General features: G+C 37.3%; 1 protein-coding gene across 5 annotated transcripts in view; it reads left to right on the forward strand.

Annotated features, from left to right (window-relative positions):
• TLR1 (toll like receptor 1) overlaps positions 1-12277 on the forward strand; it is a 46089-nt gene extending 33812 nt beyond the window's left edge. For 2 of the 5 annotated variants that reach the window (XM_019414144.2, XM_019414128.2), the window contains exon 2: positions 9834-12277. In XM_019414144.2, coding sequence (XP_019269689.2) covers positions 9901-12270 — 2370 coding nt within the window. In that variant the 5' untranslated portion in view covers positions 9834-9900 and the 3' untranslated portion in view covers positions 12271-12277. Of the gene's footprint in view, positions 1-1347; positions 1604-2632; positions 2728-9833 lie in introns of those variants that run through there. The other 3 variants (XM_053901625.1, XM_019414139.2, XM_053901626.1) reach the window with 3 other exon arrangements.
• Positions 12278-19660: the final 7383 nt, after the last annotated feature.

Genomic DNA, 19660 nt, shown 5'->3' on the forward strand with positions numbered 1-19660 from the left:
AGTGCTGAAAGATATGAATTTATTGCCATTATGTACCCTGTAGAGTTGGAGTTTCTAGTGGTGTTCTCTGGTCCTTTCTAGTCTTTGTTGCTTTGGTCTTTTTTTTAAAATCTTTTCTTCCCTTAGAGAGTCCCCCTTAAAATTTCTTACAGGGCTGGTAAGTGGTAAAGTGGTCACGAACCACTTTAATTTTTGTTTGTCTGGGAAACTTTTTATCTCTCCTTCTATTTTGAATGACAGTCTTGCTGGATAAAGAATTCTTGGCTGTATATTTTACCAATTCTGCACTTTGAATATATCCTGCCACTCCTTTCTGGCTTGCCAAGTTTCTGTGGATAGGTCTGCTGTGAACCTGATCTGTCTTCCCTTGTAGGTTAAGGACTCTTTTTCCCTTTCTGCTTTCATGATTCTTTCTTGGCCTGAGTCTTTTTTGAATTTGGCTATGATATCCCTTGTTGATGGACAGTTTTTGTTGAACCTAATGGGAGTCCTCTGTGCTTTCTGGATTTTAATGTCTATGTCTTTCCCCAGGTTAGGAAAGGTTTCCACAATGATTTGCTCACATAACCGTTCTACCCCTTTTTCTCTCTCTTCATCTTCTGGGACCCCTCTGATTCTGATGTAGTTCCTTTTTAATGAGTCACTGATTTCTCTAATTCTTAAATTGTGCTCTTTTGCCTTAGTCTCCCTCTTTTTTCTGCTTCATTGTTCTCCATAAGTTTTTCCTCTCTATTGCTGATTCTCTGCTCTGTCTCATCCATCCTTGCTGCTGTGGCATCCATCAAGATGGCAGCTCGGTTATAGCATTTTTTATTTCATTCTGACTAGCTTTTATCTCCGCAGAAAGGGATTCTAATCTGTTTTCAATCCCAGCTGGTATTCTTATTATCGTGATTCTAAATTCTGGTTCAGACATCTTGCTTGTATCTGTGTTGATTAAGTCCCTGCCTGTCCTTTCTTCCTGTTCTTTCTTTGGGGTGAATCCCTTCATTTTGTAATTTTGAAGGAAGAAAAGGAATTAATAAGGTAAAAAAGATTAAAATTAAAAAATTAAGAACAACACAAAAAAATCAAATAAAGGATGCTAAATCCTAGGTGTGTCCTGATTTGGTTGTTGAAAGGAGCTTGATAGGTTAGAGAAAAAAAAGGGAAAGAAAAGAAAAGAGGAAAATGCTTGCAAATTTGAAAAAAAAATGAATACAATTAAATTGAGTAAAATGAAATAATGGAAGTAAAAAATAAAATTTGAAAATTTTACAAAAAAGTAAAAAGATATAGTAGAGAAAAATTAAAGAAAAATATTTTTAATGGAATGGAAACTAAAAATAATTTTTTTCTCTTTTTGTATTCAAGAATAAGAAAAGAAAAAAAAATTGGATAGATGGACCAGCAAAAAGACTGAAGTATGATTGAAATTACATCGGTTTCCCCTGGAAGTCGAACTATAAAGCACTTTATAATCTGTAAACTAAGCAGGTGGAGAGACTTGTGTTGTTCTTGAAGAGTGAGGTTGGCCAAGTGGGCAGAGCTCAGTGTAATGGCTCCATTTTCCACTAGAAGGCACTGCGTAGCTTACTGGGATGGATTGTTGTGGCACTTGTAGGTGTGTATGCACATGCGCAGGAGGGGTGAAGATGGCATCACCCAGCTGCCCAGTCTCTAGTATCAGAACTCTGTACCTATAGTTTGTCTCTGTACTCTTTCCAGCAGTTGCACACCCTTCCTTTGCCTCCAGCTTTCCCCTCCCTGTTTTTATATTATTCTTGCTTCCTTTCCCTTATGTTCATCTGTTTTGTATCTTAAATTCCACATATAAGTGAAATCGTATATTTGTCTTTCTCTGACTTATTTCACTTGCCATAATACAATCTAGTTCCATCCATGCTGTTGCAAATGGCAAGACTTCATTATTTTTCATTGCCAAGTAACATTCCATTGAATATATATGCCACACCTTCTTTATCCATTCATCAGCTGATGGACATTTGGCCTCTTTCCATAATTTGGCTATTTTCGATAGTGCTGCTATAAACATGGGGGTGCAGGTGCCCCTTCAAATCAGCATTTTTGTATCCTTTGAATGAATACCTATTAGTGCAATTGTTGGGTCATAGAGTAGTTCTATTTTTTTTTGAGGAACCTCCATACTGTTTTCTAGAGTGGCTGCACCAGTTTGAATTCCCACCAGCAGTGCAAAAGGGTTCATCTTTCTCTGCATCCTCACCAACATCTGTTGTTGCCTGAGTTGTTAATTTTAGCCATTCTGACAGGTGTGAGGTGATATCTCATTGCGGTTTTGATTTTCATTTCCCTGATAATAAGTGATGTTGAGCATTTTTCATGTGTCTTTTAGCCACCTGGAGGTCTTCTTTGGAAGAAGAGAAGGAAAGAAAATCTTTTGCCCATTTCTTCACTGGATTATTTGGGTTTATTTTGGGGGGGGTGTTGATTTTGATAAGTTTTTTATAGATTTTGGATACTAACCCTTTACCTAATATGTCATTTGCAAATATCTTCTCCCAGTCTGTCGGTTGCCTTTTAGTTTTGCTGATTGTTTCCTTCGCTGTGCAGAAGCTTTTTATCTTGATGAGGTCCCAATGGTTCATTTTGCTTTTGTTTCCCATACTTCCAGAGACACATCAAGTAAGAAGTTATGGGACTGAGGTCAAAGAGGTTGTTGCCTGTTTTCTCCTCTAGGATTTGGATGGCTTCCTGTCTTACGTTTAGGTATTTCATCCATTTTGAGTTTATTTTTGCGTATGGTGTAAGAAAGTGGTCCAGTTTTCCCAACACTATTTGCTGAAGAGACTTTTCTTTTCTATTGGATATTTTTTCCTGCTTTGTCAAAGATTAGTTGGTCATAGGTTTGTGGGTCTATTTCTGGATTCTGGAAAACTATTCTGGGTTCTTGATCTATGTGTCTGTTTTTGTGCCAGTACCAGACTGTCTTGATGATTACAGCTTTGAAATACAGCTTGAAGTCTGGAATTGTGATGCCTCCAACTTTGGTTATCTTTTTCAGGATTGATTTGGCTATTTGGGGTCTATTATGGATCCATACAAATTCTAGTATTGTTTGTTTGAGCTCTGTGAAAAATGCTATTGGTATTTTGATAGGTATTGCATTAAATGTGTACACTGTTTTGGGTAGTATAGACATTTTAACAATATTTATTCTTCCAATCCACGAGCGTGGAATGTTTTTCCATTTTTTGTGTCTTCTTTAATATCTTTCATCAGCTTTCTATAGTTTTCAGTGTATAGATTTTTCACCTCTTTGGTTAGGCTTATTCCTAGGTATTTTATGTTTTTTGGTGCAATTGTAAATGGGATCGATTCCTTGATTTCTCTTTCTGCTGCTTCCTTATTGGTGTACAGAAATGCAACTGAGGGGCACCTGGGTGGCTCAGTCAATTAAGCATCTGATTTCAGTTCAGGTCATGATCTCGCAGTTCGTGTGTTCAAGCTCCGTGTTGGGCTCTGTACTGACAGCTCAGAGCCTGGAGTCTCCTTTGGATTCTGTGTCTCCCTCTCTCTCTGCCCCTCCCCTGCTCATGCTCTGTCTCTCTAGCTCTCTTAAAAATAAATAAAACATTTAAAAATTTTTTTATAAAACCACACTAAAAAAGTGCAACCGATTTCTGTAATTGATTTTATATCCTGCAACTTTCCTGAGTTACATATTAGTTCTAGCAGGACTTGATAAGAGTCTTCTGGGTTTTCCACATAGAGTATCATGTCATCTGTGAAGAGTGAAACTTTGAATTCCTTCTTGCCAATTTAGATGCCTTTTATTTCTTTGCATTGTCCAATTTCTGAGGCTAGGACTTCTGGTACTATGTTGACTAACAGTAGTGAGAGTGGACATCCTTGTCGTGTTCCTGACCTTAGGGGGAAAGCTCTCAGTTTTTCCCCATTGAGGATGATATTAGGGGTGTGTCTTTTGTATATGGCTTTTATGATCTTGACGTATGATCTCTCTATCCCTACTTTCTTGAGGGTTTTTATTAAGAAAGGATGCTGTATTTTGTCAAATGCTTTCTCTGCATCTCTTGAGAGGATCATGTGATTCTTATCCTCTCTTTTATTAATGTGATATATCACATTGACTGATTTGCAGATATTGAACAAGACCTGCAGCCCAGGAATAAATCCCACTTGATCGTGGTGAATATTTCTTTTAATGAATTGTTGGATCCAGTTTGCTAGTATCTTGTTGAGAAATTTTGCATCTATGTTCATCAGAGAAATTGGTCTATAATTCTCCTTTAGTGGAGTCTTTGGTTTTGGAATCGAGGTAGTGCTGGCCTCAAAGAATGAGTTTGGATGTTTTCCTTCCATTTCTATTTTTTGGAACAGCTTCAAGAGAATAGGTGTTTACTCTTCTTTATATGTTTGGTGGAATTCCCCTGGAACGCCATCTGGCACTGGACTCTGTTTGGAAATTTTTGATTACTGATTGAATTTCTTTACTCATTATGGGGTCTGTTCAAATTTTCTACGTCTTCTTGTTTCAGTTTTGGTAGTTTACATGTTTCTAGGAATTTGTCCATTTCTTCCAGATTGCCCAATTTGTTGGCCTATAATTGTTCATAATATTCTCTTATTATTTTTTGTATTTCTGAGGTGTTGGTTGTGATCTCTCCTCTTTCATTTGTGATTTTATTTATTGGGGCCCTTTCCTTTTTCTTTTTGATCAGTCAGGCTAGGCATTTACCTGTTTTGTTAATTCTTTCAAAGAACCAGATCCTGGATTTGTTGACCTATTCTACTGCTTTTTTAAAAATTTTGATATTGTTGATTTCTCCTCTAATCTTTATCATTTCCCTTCTTCTTCTGGTTTTGGGTATTATTTGCTGTTCTTTTTCTGGCTCTTTAAGGTACAAGATTAGGTTATGTATTTGAGACTTTCTTCCTTCTTTAGGAAGTCCTGGATTGCTGTATACTTCCCTCATATGACTGCCTTTGTTGCATCCTAAACGATTGGGGCTGTTGTGTTTTCATTTTTATTGGCTTTCACATACTTTTTAATTTCCTCTTTAATTTCTTGGTTAACCCATTCATTCTTTAGTAGGTTGTTCTTCAATCTCCAAGTATTCATGGTCTTTCCATTTTTTCTTGTGATTTGTTTCAAGTTTCATAGCATTGTGGCCTGAAAATATGCAAGGTATGATCTCGATCTTTTTTACTTGTTGAGGGCTGATCTGTGTCCTAGTATGTGATCTATTCTGGAGAATATTCCATGTGCATTTGAGAAGAATGTGTATTCTGCTGCTGTAGGATAAAATGTTCTGACTGTATCTGTTAAGTCTATCCAGTCAAGTGTATCATTCAAAGCCCTTCTTTCCTTCTTGATTTTCTGCTTAGATGATCTGTCCATTGCTGTATGTGGGGTGTTGAATTCCCTGCTATTATGGTATTGTTATCAATGAGTGTCTTTATGTTTGTGATTAATTGATTTTTATATTTGGGTGCTTCATGTTGGGGACATAAATTGTTACAATTGTTAGATCTTGGTGGATAGACCCCTTAATTATGATATAATACCCTTATTCATCTCTTGTTACGGTCTCTATTTTAAAATCTAGATCGTCTGATATAAGTATGGCTGCTCCAGCTTTCTTTTAATGACCATTAGCATGATAAGACTGTTCTCCATCCCCTTCCTTTCAATCTGCAGGTGTCTCTAGGTCTAAAATGGGTCTCTTATAAGCAGCATATAGATGGGTCTTGTTTTCTTATCCATTCTGATACCCTATGTCTTTTGATTGGAGCATTTAGTTTATTGACATTTAGAGTGAGTACTTAAGATATGAATTTAGTGCCAGTGTGTTGCCTGTAGAATTGGTGTTTCTGGTGATGTTCTCTGGTCCTTTCTAGTCTTTGTTGCTTTTGTTTTTTTTTTTGTTTTGTTTTGTTTCATCTTTTCTCTATTCAAGGAGTCCCCCTTAAAAATTTTTGCAGGGTTGGTTTAGTGGTCATGAACTTCTGTAGTTTTTGTTTGTCTGGGAAACTATCTCTCTTTGTATTTTGTTTGCTTTTTTAAAAAAAATTTTTTTTAACGTTTATTTATTTTTGAGACAGAGAGAGACAGAGCATGAACAGGGGAGGAGCAGAGAGAGAGGGAGACACAGAATCTGAAACAGGCTCCAGGTTCTGAGCTGTCAGCGCAGAGCCTGATGCGGGGCTCAAACTCACGGACCATGAGATCATGACCTGAGCTGAAGTCGGACGCTCAACTGACCAAGCCACCCAGGCGCCCCTCTCTTTGTATTTTGAATGACAGTCTTGCGGGATAAAGAATTCTTGGCTGCATATTTTTCCTCTTCAGTACATTGAATAGATCCTGCCACTCCTTTCTGGCCTGCTAAGTTTCTGTGTATAGGTCTACTGTGAACCAGATATGTCTTCTCTTATAGGTTAAGTACTTTTTTCCCCTTGCTGCTTTCATAATTCTTTCTTTGTCTGTGTATTTTGTGTATTTGACTGATATGCCTTGTTGATGGTCAATTTTTGTTGAATCTAATGGGAGTTCTCTGTGCTTCTTGGATTTTGGTGTTGGTGTCCTTGACTAGATTAGGAAAATTTTCCACTGTAATTTGCTCACACAAACCTTCTGCCCCCTTTTTTCTCTCTTCATCTTATGGGACTCCTATGATTCAGATGTTATTCCTTTTTAATAAGTCACTGAATTCTCTAAGTCTTATATCATGCACTTTTGCCTCTGTTTCCCTTTTTTTCTACTTCATTACTCCATAATTTTGTCTTATATATTGATGATTCACTGCTCTGCTTCATCCATTTTTGCCATTGTGGCATGGATTTGAGACTGCATCTTGGTTACAGCCTTTTTAATTTCATCCTGACCAGATTTTACTTCTTTTATCTCCACAGAAAGTGATTCTATGCTTTTCTCAACCCCAGCTAGTATTCTTTTTGCCACGGTTCTATATTCTAGTTCATACATTTTGCTTACATCTGCGTTGATTAAGCCCCTGACTGTCATTTCTTCTGCTCTTTCTTTTGGGGTGAATTTCTTTGTTTTCTCATTCTGGAGGAAGAAAAAAAACTAATAAAATAAAGTAAAAATTAAAAAATTAAAAGCAAAACAAATCAAATAAAGGCAACTAGATCCTAGCTGTGTTTTGGTCTGCTTGTTGAAAGAAGCTTGACAGAATACAGAAAAATTGGAAAGAAAAGAAAGAAAAGGAAAAAACGTTAAGAAAATTTTAAATTCAAAAAATTATGTAGTAAAATAGAATAAAATGAAATCAAGAAAATGAAATAGAATAAAAGTTTAAAAATAATAAAAAATAATGAAAATAATTAAACATTTTAATTAAAAAAATAAAATAAAAATAAAATTTTCTCTTTATACAAGACAAAGAAAAAGAAAAAAAAACAATTTAAGCAAAAAAAAAAAAAAAAAGAATAAATGAAACAGCAAACACAGTGAAACTTGAATGAAGTTAAATTCAGTTTCCCCTAGAACTGAAACTATGAACTATGTCCTAGAACTGGACACTTTGCAGATGGAGTGACTTATGCTCATCTTCTAGAGGTTGTTCTTGGAGAGCACAGTTGGGCGGGGCTTGGTGTAACATCTGCCTTCTCCACTCGGTGGTGCTGCTTAGCTTACTGGCGTGGATCAGCATGGCGGGCATGCTCATGCCCATGTGCATGCATGGGAGAGGTGGAAATGGCTTCACTCAGCTCCCTATTCTCTGGCACGGGAACTTCACGCTCTCACTGATCCATGATCAAGCACCCCTTCTTTGTCTCAGGCCTCTGTCCATTCCCTGCCTCTAACCTGTCGGTGTCCAAGCTATCCACCTCCCAGGTGGCACCTCCTTCCAGAGTTTTATCTTAGATGGGGTTGTGTTTCAAAACCCCACACTTCAGAGATCTATGCAGCTTGGATCCACACTGACTCTCTGGGGGAGGGTCTTGCTGAACAATGGCCAGGTACCGACTTGCCCCAGAAAACATTCATGAGATCACACAGTGGCAGAAGTTCAGAGATTATGTATATCACAACACACAACTAGTGCCAGGTTTCATCCCACTCTGGAGTCATTTTCCCAATCCCAGCAAACATGGCTGCTCTCCAGGGTCCGCTGGGAACTTTGCCTTTGGGGAGGCTTTATGGCCTCTACCAAATGGTTTCCAAGCAGGGGAACCATTTCTCTCCATTGCACAGGGACTCCTCAGAAGCTGCTGCCTGCATCTGGGGATTCGCCCTACTTCCTTACCGGAGCATCACCAGGCACTGAACTCCAGAACTTCAGACTTTGTGCTCCATTGTTTATAGAATCTTGGTGTTATTGAAACTCTCCTTTCTCCCCATCAGTGGTTTTGGGCAACACATTTCTTGTTCAGTCCTCTGTATTTTCACTCTCTCTCTCTCCTACTACTTTCGGGCAAGTATTTTTCCTTCACTCTCCTGATGCACTGCAGTCTCCTCCTTTCTCTATCTTCTGTCTGCAAAAAGAGCTCCTTACCCTCTGTGGCTTTTCTCTCCCCCAGTTCACCTCTCCACACCGTGTACCTGCTGAGTTCTGTGGCTCAGGTTATGCAGATTATTGTGTTAATCCTCAGATCAATTTTCTAGGTGTACAAAATGGTTTGGTGCTGATCTAGCTTCATTGCAGAGATGAGACAAGCTGAAGGTCTTCATGCTGCTCCACCATCTTATATCCTCCCTTCCTACCATTATTCTTGATTCATTTACTCTGCTTAAGTTTTCCATGTCATTTACTACTACGTGAAATTACATTTAGTCATTTGTTTTCTGTCTACCCACCAGAGAATAAACCCCTTGAGAATTAGGGCTTTATTTTTCTCATGGCTTTATCTCTAGTTCCTAAAACATGGCCAGTTGATTATCAATAAATACTGGATGAATAAACAAATGGATGCATAAATGGATTTTGAGAGACCTTTAGTTATCTAATTACCTTTTGAATAATACCAAAGTTAGGCATGAAGCCATGTGTAAATAGTAGAAAGTAATGCAAGAAAGCCTGAATTCAACCCCATGTGAAAGGAACTCTTAAGAAAGCCATGAGGTGGTGCATGTCAAAAGTAGAAAACATACCAGCTGTGAATCCTAGCTTGAATTCTATATGATCTTGGGAAGGTTGTGGTCAGTGGACTTTCCATAAATATGTAAAACTACCTGTATTAGTTTCCTGTGGCTGCTATAACAAATTACCATACACTTGGTGGCTAAAAACAACAGAAATTTATTCTCTCATGGTTCTGGAGACCAGAAGTCTAAAATCAAGGTGTTGGTAGCACTAAGCTCTCTCTAAAGCCTCTTTCAGCTTCTGGTAGCTGTCGGCATTCCTTGGTTTGTGGCTGTATCTGCTCCAATTTCTGCCTCCGTCTTCAGATGGCCTTCTCTGTGTCTCTATTATCTCCATCAAATATCCCTCTGCTTTTCTCTTATAAGAACGCTTGTCACTGGATTTAGAGACCACCCGGATAATCCAGGATGATCCCCTCATCTAAAGATCCTTAACTTAGTCATCTCTACAAAGATCCTTTTTCCAAATTAGGTAATATTCACAGTTTCTGGTGATTAGGACAGAGTTACAAGGTGTATATCTTTTGGGTGACATCACCATTCAACCCATTACACCATGCATATTAAAAGTTATTTGATTAGAGGTAGTATAATTGTTTATCAATATGTGTATTTCCCTGGTTTCAGATTGTGTGACTTCAAAGAATGTAGACTTCATTTTATGAGTCCCTAGGAAAAAATGTTTCATGCCAGTCATGCCTAGTTTAATACAATTATTTAAAGTGGATTTTTTTTTTCTTTTTAGGATTTGTACCTGTATCAAGATGCTCTAAAGGATAACAACTATTCTTAGGAATGTCTAATATTACAAAATGATGAAAACTAACTCTAGCATCTTCCATTTTGCCATCATCTTCATGTTAATACTTGAGACCAAAATCCAACTGACTGATGAAAGTGAATTTTTGGTTGACAGATCAGAATCAAGTCTCTTTCATGTTCCCAAAAACCTATCCCTGAAAACAACAATCTTAAATATATCACAAAACTATATATCTGAGCTTCGGACTTCTGACATCGTATCACTGTCAAAGCTAAGGATTTTGATAGTTTCTCATAACAGAATTCAATATCTTGATATTAGTGTTTTCAAATTCAACCAGGAATTGGAATATTTGGATTTGTCCCACAATGAATTGTGGAAGATTTCTTGCCATCCTACTGTGAATCTCAAGCATTTAGACCTCTCATTTAATGCATTTGTTGGCCTACCCATATGCAAAGAGTTTGGCAATATGTCTCAACTAGAATTTCTGGGGTTGAGTGCCACACAATTACAAAAATCTAGTGTGCTACCAATTGCTTCTTTGCATATAAGTAAGGTTTTACTGGTCTTAGGAGACACTTATGGGGAAAAAGAAGACCCTGAGAGCCTTCAAAACTTTAATATAGAAAGTCTACACATTATTTTCCCCACAAGAAAAGAATTCAGTTTTATTTTGGATGTATCAGTCAGCACAGCAGTAAGTCTGGAACTTTCCAATATCAAATGTGTGCTAGATGATAACGGGTGTTCTTATTTCCAAAATGTTCTGTTAAAACTTCAGAACAACTCAAGGTTATCAAATCTTACTTTAAACAACATTGAAACAACTTGGAATTTTTTCATTATGATCATCCAGTTGGTTTGGCATACAAGCATAAAGTATTTCTCAATTTCAAATGTAAAACTACAAGGTCACCTTGACTTCAGAGATTTTGATTATTCGAACACTTCACTGAAGGCCTTCTCTATACACCAAGTGGTCACTGATGTGTTCAGTTTTCCACAAAGTTATATCTATGAAATCTTTTCAAATATGAACGTCCAAAATTTCACAGTGTCTGGTACACATATGGTCCACATGGTTTGTCCATCCCAAATTAGCACATTTTTATATTTGGATTTTTCTAATAATCTCTTAACAGACGTGGTTTTCAAAAATTGTGGAAATTTGGCTAACTTAGAGACACTTAGTTTACAAATGAATCAATTAAAAGAACTTGCAAGTATAGTTTATATGACCAAAGAGATGAAGTCTCTACAACAATTGGATGTTAGTCAGAATTCTCTAAGGTATGATAAAAATGAAGGAGATTGCTCTTGGACTACAAGTTTATTAAGTTTAAATATGTCTTCAAATATACTTACTGACTCTGTTTTCAGATGTTTACCTCCTAAGATCAAGGTACTTGATCTTCACAATAACCAAATAAGAAGCATTCCTAAACCAATCATGAAACTAGAAGCTTTGCAAGAACTCAATGTTGCCTCCAATTCCTTAGCCCACCTTCCTGACTGTGGAGCTTTTAGCAGCCTTTCTGTACTGATCATTGACCATAATTCAATTTCCAACCCATCAGCTGATTTCTTCCACAGCTGCCAGAAGATTAGGTCCATAAGAGCAGGAAACAATCCATTCCAATGCACCTGTGAGCTAAGAGAATTTATCCAGAGTATAGGCCAAGTATCAAGTGAAGTGGTAGAGGGTTGGCCTGATTCTTATAAGTGTGACTATCCAGAAAGCTATAAAGGAACCCCACTAAAGGACTTTCGTGTGTCTCAGTTATCCTGCAACACAGCTCTGCTGCTTGTCACCATTGGGGTCACTCTGTTGGTGTTGACTGTTACTGTGACTGCCCTCTGTATGTACTTTGATCTGCCCTGGTATCTCAGGATGGTGTGTCAGTGGACCCAGACCCGGCACAGGGCAAGGAACCTACCCTTAGAAGAACTCCAAAGAACCCTTCAGTTCCATGCTTTTATTTCATATAGTGGGCATGATTCTGTGTGGGTGAAGAGTGAATTACTACCAAACCTAGAAAAAGAAGACCTAAGGATTTGTCTCCATGAGAGAAACTTTGTTCCTGGCAAGAGCATTGTGGAGAATATCATCAACTGCATTGAGAAAAGTTACAAGTCCATTTTTGTTTTGTCTCCCAACTTTGTTCAGAGTGAGTGGTGTCATTATGAACTCTACTTTGCCCACCACAATCTATTTCATGAAGCTTTTGATAACTTAATTTTGATCTTGCTAGAGCCTATTCCACAGTATTCCATTCCCAGCAGCTATCACAAGCTCAAAAATCTCATGGCACGAAGGACTTATTTGGAATGGCCCAAGGAGAAGAGCAAACATGGACTTTTTTGGGCTAACCTAAGAGCAGCTATTAATATTAAATTGATGGAGCAAGCAAAATAAATAGATCAAAAAATATATGTGTGCTGCTTTTGGAAAAATATTGCTGCTTTTGGAAGTTCCAACAATGACTTTATTTTCATCAACACAAATCTAAATGCAATTTTGAATGTGTGATGCAGATAAACACATGTACTTTCAGGCTCCAGTTCACCATTTACATATGGCAATGAAAATTAATGAACTAATTGTAAACAGTTAATGTCTAACACATGAAGAATTCATTTTTTCTTTTCTTCTCCCTTCCTTCCTTCCTTCCTTCCTTCCTTCCTTCCTTCCTTCCTTCCTTCTTTCCTTCCTTCCTTCCTTCCTTCCTCTAGCCCTGAATTCATTGAATTTGTCATGTAATCAAGAGAAGTAGCTGTTTATACAACTTTAGTTTCTATAGCAGATATCTATAGCTGTTGATGCCCTTCTCATTTCTACTCAAGTTTGCCCCTGCGTGTTGAAAGCTACTTATTGCTAATGCTGTAGGCTCTTTGCCTGAAGGATTTCCTCCTGGCCATGGTGGCACTTTGCTCACACAAAGGGCAATTTAGAAATGCTGGATATTTTTCTTGGAGGGAGCTCTCAACCAATGTCAGGAGAACTGGCAGATAAATACCCCAAATTTCTCACCCATTTTGGGGATAAATCTGGGGTGTGCTTTATACTATCCCTGAGTTCCCCAGTAGAATGGAATTCTAATTCTCCATGGTAGAAACAGCTTAATAAATGTATTTTTTATTGGCTTCCTTTCTATGCTTATCTCATATCCTCATTTCTTCAAGGGTGTTTCCTGAGATCACCTCTGAAATAAACTACTTGTAGTTGAATAATTGTCTCAGGGTCTGCATTTGGAGGAACCCAAACTAAGACTGAGTTACATCTCAGGTCAAATGGAAATTCTGAGTCTGTTTTTTTTTTTTTTTTTTTTTGTGGCTGGATATCTTGCTGAGATTCTAGCTGCCTAACCTAGCATGCACGGGTGACTTTACTCCTTTGATCAGAAGGAGGAATACAGTCCACATGTACTGTTTCTATACATAGTATTCTTGTCTTTAGGAACTATTAAACTAGGGCATGAACAGATTAGAACATTGCAAGGAATGGGCCATGTTAGATATGTTTTCTAGCACAATTTTATCAGATTTTTTAAATATTCATGAATAATTCTCCCTGTCTATCCTTTTAGTCTAACTGCTAGCTCTGGGCAGGTGTAGTCAGAGAGCATCTTGTCATAGCTGCACCATGTATCTCTCAGTTTATGCCCTGTGGCTTCATTAATAGCACTGCACATGATATTTGTAGAAGCCTGTTAAACCATTCTGATAGATGCATAAACCTGGAAGTGCCAGAGATATACCTTGAGGAGATTTTTTGACCACTTAAGGGATGGGACCTATTAGATAAATATTGCTGTCTTTTATTCTTGGGTAAACATAATTATGTTCTACACCATTCCTCGATGAGTTCCTGGTGGGACTGAGGCTTACTCACTCTGAGATTTGCTTTTCTTTCTTCTTTGTTTCATTCTTCTCAGTCTCCTTACTCTTGAGCCCTGAGACTACTTCTCCAAACAAATGACCTGCACCCAAAGCTCTTATCTCAGTCTCCACTTTTGGAAGAATAAACCAAAATAACACTTACCTGTACTAGTTGCTTCTTGCCCTAATTTACTTAAAGTCGATAAGAGCATATTACATAAAGCCAGAGAAGTAAAATAAAAATCAATGAAGCAAAAATATAAAATGGTATTTCAGAACCATTTAGATTCTTAGAAGTGAAGGTTTTTTCACTGGGCACTGAAGGAAGACTTTAACTTTGGATTTTTCAAAGTATGATGATGAAGAATGGAAAGGCCATTCTAAATAGAGAGATGAAGAGAACAAAGATTGGAATACGCAGGCCTATTTTGGGACTAGTGTCCCAATTTGACTTGGTCATGTAATTTATGAAAAACAACAGTGAGATATAAGCATGAAAAGTTAGACTAAGATCATGTCAAAGATCCTGAAAAGTTAAGCTATGGAGTTAGAACTTAGGGATATAGAAAAGTCATCATTTAAATTCCTATGAGGTATTATAGCAGAAAGGAAACTAAAACCATGAAATATATGCTTAAAAATGTATAAAAGCTTTTGTTCTCTAATGGAAATTGCAACAGTTGTTAGGACTGAATTTTTCTGTTTTCTCTAGGATGATTGCACTTCCTGTATTGAACTTCAAGATTTCATAACCAAGCTTCAATACTTAGCACTAGTTGTGTATTAGTTTGCTAGGGCTGGTGTAAAACAGTGCTACAATCTGAGTGGCCTAACCAATAGAAAGGTACTGGCTCACAGTTCTGAAGGCTTGATGTCCAATATCAAGGTCTTGGCAGTGTTGGTTCCTTTCGAGGGGTGGGAGGGAAGGATCTGTTTCAGGCCTCTTCTCCTTGGCTTATAGATGACCATATTTCTGTCTTTGTCTTCCCTCTATGTCTGTCTGTTTCCAAACTCCCCCACACCTTTAAAAAAAAGATTTTATTTTTAAATAATCTCTACACCCAATGTGAGGCTTAACGTACAATCCTGAGATCATATACTCTACTGACTGGGCCAGCCAGATGCTCCAAATTTCCCTTCTTTTAAATAAGGATGCCAACAATATTGTATTAGAGACCATTATAATGACCTCATCTTAACTGATAACATCTACAACAACCTTATATCCAAATAAGGTCACGTTCTGAGGTACAGGGGTTTAAGCCTTCAACAAATGAATTTTGGGGAGCAAAATTCAACCCATTGCATCTTGCAAGTATAAAAAATCCTTAAAGAGAGAAATAGAGTCAGTTAAAATTTATCTAACAAATTCAACATTTTAAGAATAGCAGTTATGTCAGTCCTGAATATAAATATCTAATCTCATAAATATTTTTAAGGGGGCTGCTAGAAGTTGAAATTGTATTGGTGGAATCCAAAGAATTCCAAGTTGGAAGATGAAGAATTCAGGTCAGGTCAAAGTATGAACAAATATATAGTAATGAAAATAATAAAGATTTCACAGGTAAATGAGAAAAAATATTGCAGAATGGGTAAATATTCAAGCACTGATTCAGAACATTTGGGTTTCAGTTCTAGCTCATTACTTCCACTGCTTACTTGCAAAGACCTTGAACAATTTACTTAAACTTTCTAGGCCTAAATTTCATTATTTGTAAAATATGCCTTAGAGTACCTAGCCAAGACCTTTAGATTTTGGTATGAATTAAAGACTGGTTACAATATGTGCCCCAACTGCACAGTTCACCTGGGCAAGGTTTCCAAATGGTTCTATTGAAGCCTTTTTCCTAGGATTGAGGTAAGAGGGAGCACATCTGATCTCTTCTTCAGGATAAATAGAACTCATAATACACCCCAAACTCTCCAAAAATCCTCTTCTAATCTTTAACTCCTCTCAGACTCTCCAACCCCATTTATTGGCTATAAGTCAGCAAAGGGTTACAAAACCAGTTATCTAATCTCACACTTCACTCCAGAAGCCTTAACCAAATTGAGATTAAAATAGTACCATTTTTATCAGCCTGTTATACTAATGAGATTGCAGTCAAATGGGCATTTTATATAGTGATAATAGGAGGGCAAAGTTTTTTGGGAATATATATTAAGGGCTTTAAAATAATCATGTTCTTTGACCTGTAATTATACTTCCAAAAATCTAGTCTAAGGAAGTAAGTTGATATGTGGACAAAGTATGTTAATTGCAGAGTCATTGTTAACAGCGAAAAATTTGAAACATTCTAAATTTCTAACAATGGAGGAATATACTGTGTTTAGTAACATATTTTATAATCATTAAAAATAGTGTATAGGGTTAAGATGATAAATTTTGTGTTATGTGGTTTTTACCACAATTTGAAAAAATAATGTATAGGAAGTTGTTTTTTTATTAATAGAGAATGCTTATATTACAATATAAATGAAAAACACAGGATACAAAATATATGTATATCAAGGTTTCATATGTTAAAAATATGTAGAGAAAGAGGTCTAGATGAAAATATACAAAACATTATCATTGCTTACCTGTGTTTGGTGCTTATTTTTGCTTTTATACTTTTCTGTACTTGAAAATTTATAACCAACAAAAGGAAATTATATCAAAACTAAGTCTTAATCAGCTCCCAGATAGAAGGCAAGAAAACAATCTGGGGAAAGACAGTGTGGAAACAACAATCTGAAAATTGTCCAGGGCACACAGAGGGGAGTTATTCCCTATTCTAGAAATGCTCCTCTGAGAGGCAGCATTCACAGAGCCTCTCCAGGAACAAAGGAGATGACTTTCCATTTCCCTACCCCGTCCCTCAGCATAAACACAGAGCCACCTGAGGGAAGCAGCTCAGAGAGGACACTGACTGTCTAACTTGCTTACACCAAGGCCCACCCCTCTGTGCTGTTGCAGGACTGTTCTCAGTTAGGCTTGCCTCAGTCCCAGTAGAGTGGGCCCCTTCCCCAGAGGACCAGCACAAACCTCTGCCCACACCATATCTCCTGATCAGAGAGTTCTGCAGGGCCTCAATTCTGGTGGAGTTGGTGTCAGGTCTCATTTCACAAGCAGACCAGAGCACATTTAGTTAATACTTGCCACATTCAGGCCAAGGACCAAACAGTGCCCATAGCAAGCAAGGAGAGCCTTTGCAGGTGACTGGCCTGAAGGATGGAGCAGCCAACACACAATAGCAGAGCACACACAGCACACACCAGAGACACTTCTTAAAGCACTAGGCCATGGGCACTATATGACCTCTCCTTCACAAGGCCATTACTTTCATGAGCAGGAGACAGAACTAGTTTTTCTAATACAGAGAAGAAGACAGAGATTTATTCAAAATGCCAAGATGGAGGAATTTATCCCAAATAAAAGAACAAAATAAGGCCACAGCCAGAGCTCTAAGTGAAACATATATAAGTAACATGTCTGATGGAGAATTTAAAGCAGTAATGATGAAGATACTCACTGGGCCTGAGAAAAGAATATAAGACATCAGTGAGACATTTACCACAGAGATAAAAGAGTTAAGAAAGAATCAATCAGAGATGAAGAATGCAATAAATAAGATTGGAAATAGGTTACTGCAATGAACAGCAGACTGGAGGAAGCAAAGGAATGAATTAGTGACAAAGAAGACAAAATAATGGAAAATAATGAAGCTGAACAAAAGAGAGAATGAAGAATTATGGAACATCAGAATAGATATAGGAAACTCAGTGACATGATATTACAGGAGTATCCAAAAGAAAAAGAGAGAAAAGGGGGGAAGAAAATTTGCTTGAGAAAATAATAGCTGAAAACTTCCCTAATTTGGGGAAGGAAATGGAGATTCAGATCCAGGAGACACAAAGAATGCCTATTAAAATCAATATAAGCAGGCCAAAAAGAAGACATATTGTAATTAAATTTGCAAATTATAGTGATACAGAAACAATTTTAAAAGCAGCAAGACAAAGGAAGTCCATAATTTATAAGGGAAAATCTATAAGTCAAGCTGGATATTTCTCAACAGAAACTTGCAAGCAAGAAGGGAGTGGCATGATATCTTCAAAGTGCTGAATGGGAAAAGTCTGCAGCCAAGAATGCTCTATGCAGCAAGGCTATCATACAGAACAGAAGGAGAGATAAAGTTTCCCAGAAAAACAAAAACTAAAGGAGTTTGTGACCACTAAACCAGCTCTGCAAGAAATATTAAAGGGGACTCTGAGCATGAAGAAGAGACCAAAAGTGACAAAGACAAGAAAGGATCAGGAAAAATCTCCAGAAACAACAACAAAACAAGTAATAAAATGGAATAAATACATATCTATCAATAATTACCTGGACAAGTAATAAAATGGAATAAATACATATCTATCAATAATTACTTGGAATGTAAATGGACTAAATGCTCCAATCAAAAGACATAGGGTGTCAGAAAGGATAAAAAAATGACCTATCTATATGCTGCCTACAAGAAACTCATTTTAGACCTGAAGACATGTACAGATTGAAAGTGAGGGGGTGGGGCGCCTGGGTGGCTCAGGTGGTTAAACGTCTGACTTCGGCTCAGGTTACAGTCATACAGTTCGTGAGTTCGAGCCCCGCATCAGGCTGTGTGCTGACAGTTCAGAGCCTGGAGTCTGCTTTGGATTCTGTGTCTCCCTCTCTCTCTGTCCCTCCCCAGCTCACTATCTGTCTCTCTCTCTCTCAAAAATAAATAAATCTTAAAAAAATATTAAAACAAAAAAGAAGGTGAGAGGGAGAAGAAACATTTAACACTCAATTGGTTGTCAAAAGAAATCCAGAGTAGCAATACTTATATTTGGACAAACTAGAGTTTAAAACAAAGACTGGGGGCACCTGGGTGACTCAGTCAGTTGAGCTTCGACTTCGGCTCAGGTCATAATCTCACTGTCTGTGAGTTCGAGCCCCGCGTCAGGCTCTTTGCTGATAGCTCAGAGCCTGGAGCCTTCTTCGGATTCTGTGTCTCCCTCTCTCTCTGACCCTCCCCCATTCATGCTCTGTCTCTCTCTGTCTCAAAAATAAACATTAAAAAAAAATTTAAAAAAAAAGCAAAGACTGTAACAGGAGACAAAGAAGGGCATTACATAATCATAAAGGGGACAATCCAACAAGAAGATAAAACAATTGTAGATATTTATGCACCCAACATGAAGCACCTATATATATAAAACATTAACAAAGGAACTAATTGATAATAACACAATAATAATAGAGGACTTTAACACCCCACTTACATGAATGGACAGATCATCCATACAGAAAATCAACAAGGAAACAATGGCATTGAATGACACACTGGACCAGATGGACATAACATATATTCAGAACATTCCATCCTAAAACAGCAGAATACACATTCTTTTCATATACATATAGACCATTCTCCAGAATAGATCACATATTAGGTCACAAAACAGGCCTCAACAAACACAAAAATATTGAAATCATACCATGCATCTTTTTGGACCACAACACTATAAAACTAGAAGTCAACCACAAGAAAAAATCTAGGAAGACCACAAATACATGGAGGTTAAATAACATGCTAGTAAACAATGAATGGGTCAACCAGGAAACCAAAGAAGAAATTTTAAAAATACATGGAAACAAATAGAAATTAAAACACAACAGTTCAAAATCTTTGGGATGTAACAAAAGTGGTCCCAAGAGGAAAGTATATAGCAATACAGGCCTATATCAGGAAGCAAGAAAAATCTCAAGTAAACAACCTAACCTTACACCAAAAGAAGCTAGAAAAAGAACAACAAATTAAGCTTAAAGCCAGAAGAAGGAAGGGAATAATAAAGAATAGAGCAGAAATAAATGATATAGAAACTAAAAAAATGCAATAGAACATAACGATGAAACCTTG

Source organism: Panthera pardus, unplaced genomic scaffold (genome assembly GCF_024362965.1).
Source record: "Panthera pardus isolate Hobbes unplaced genomic scaffold, ASM2436296v1 HiC_scaffold_13, whole genome shotgun sequence".
Lineage (NCBI taxonomy): Eukaryota > Metazoa > Chordata > Mammalia > Carnivora > Felidae > Panthera > Panthera pardus.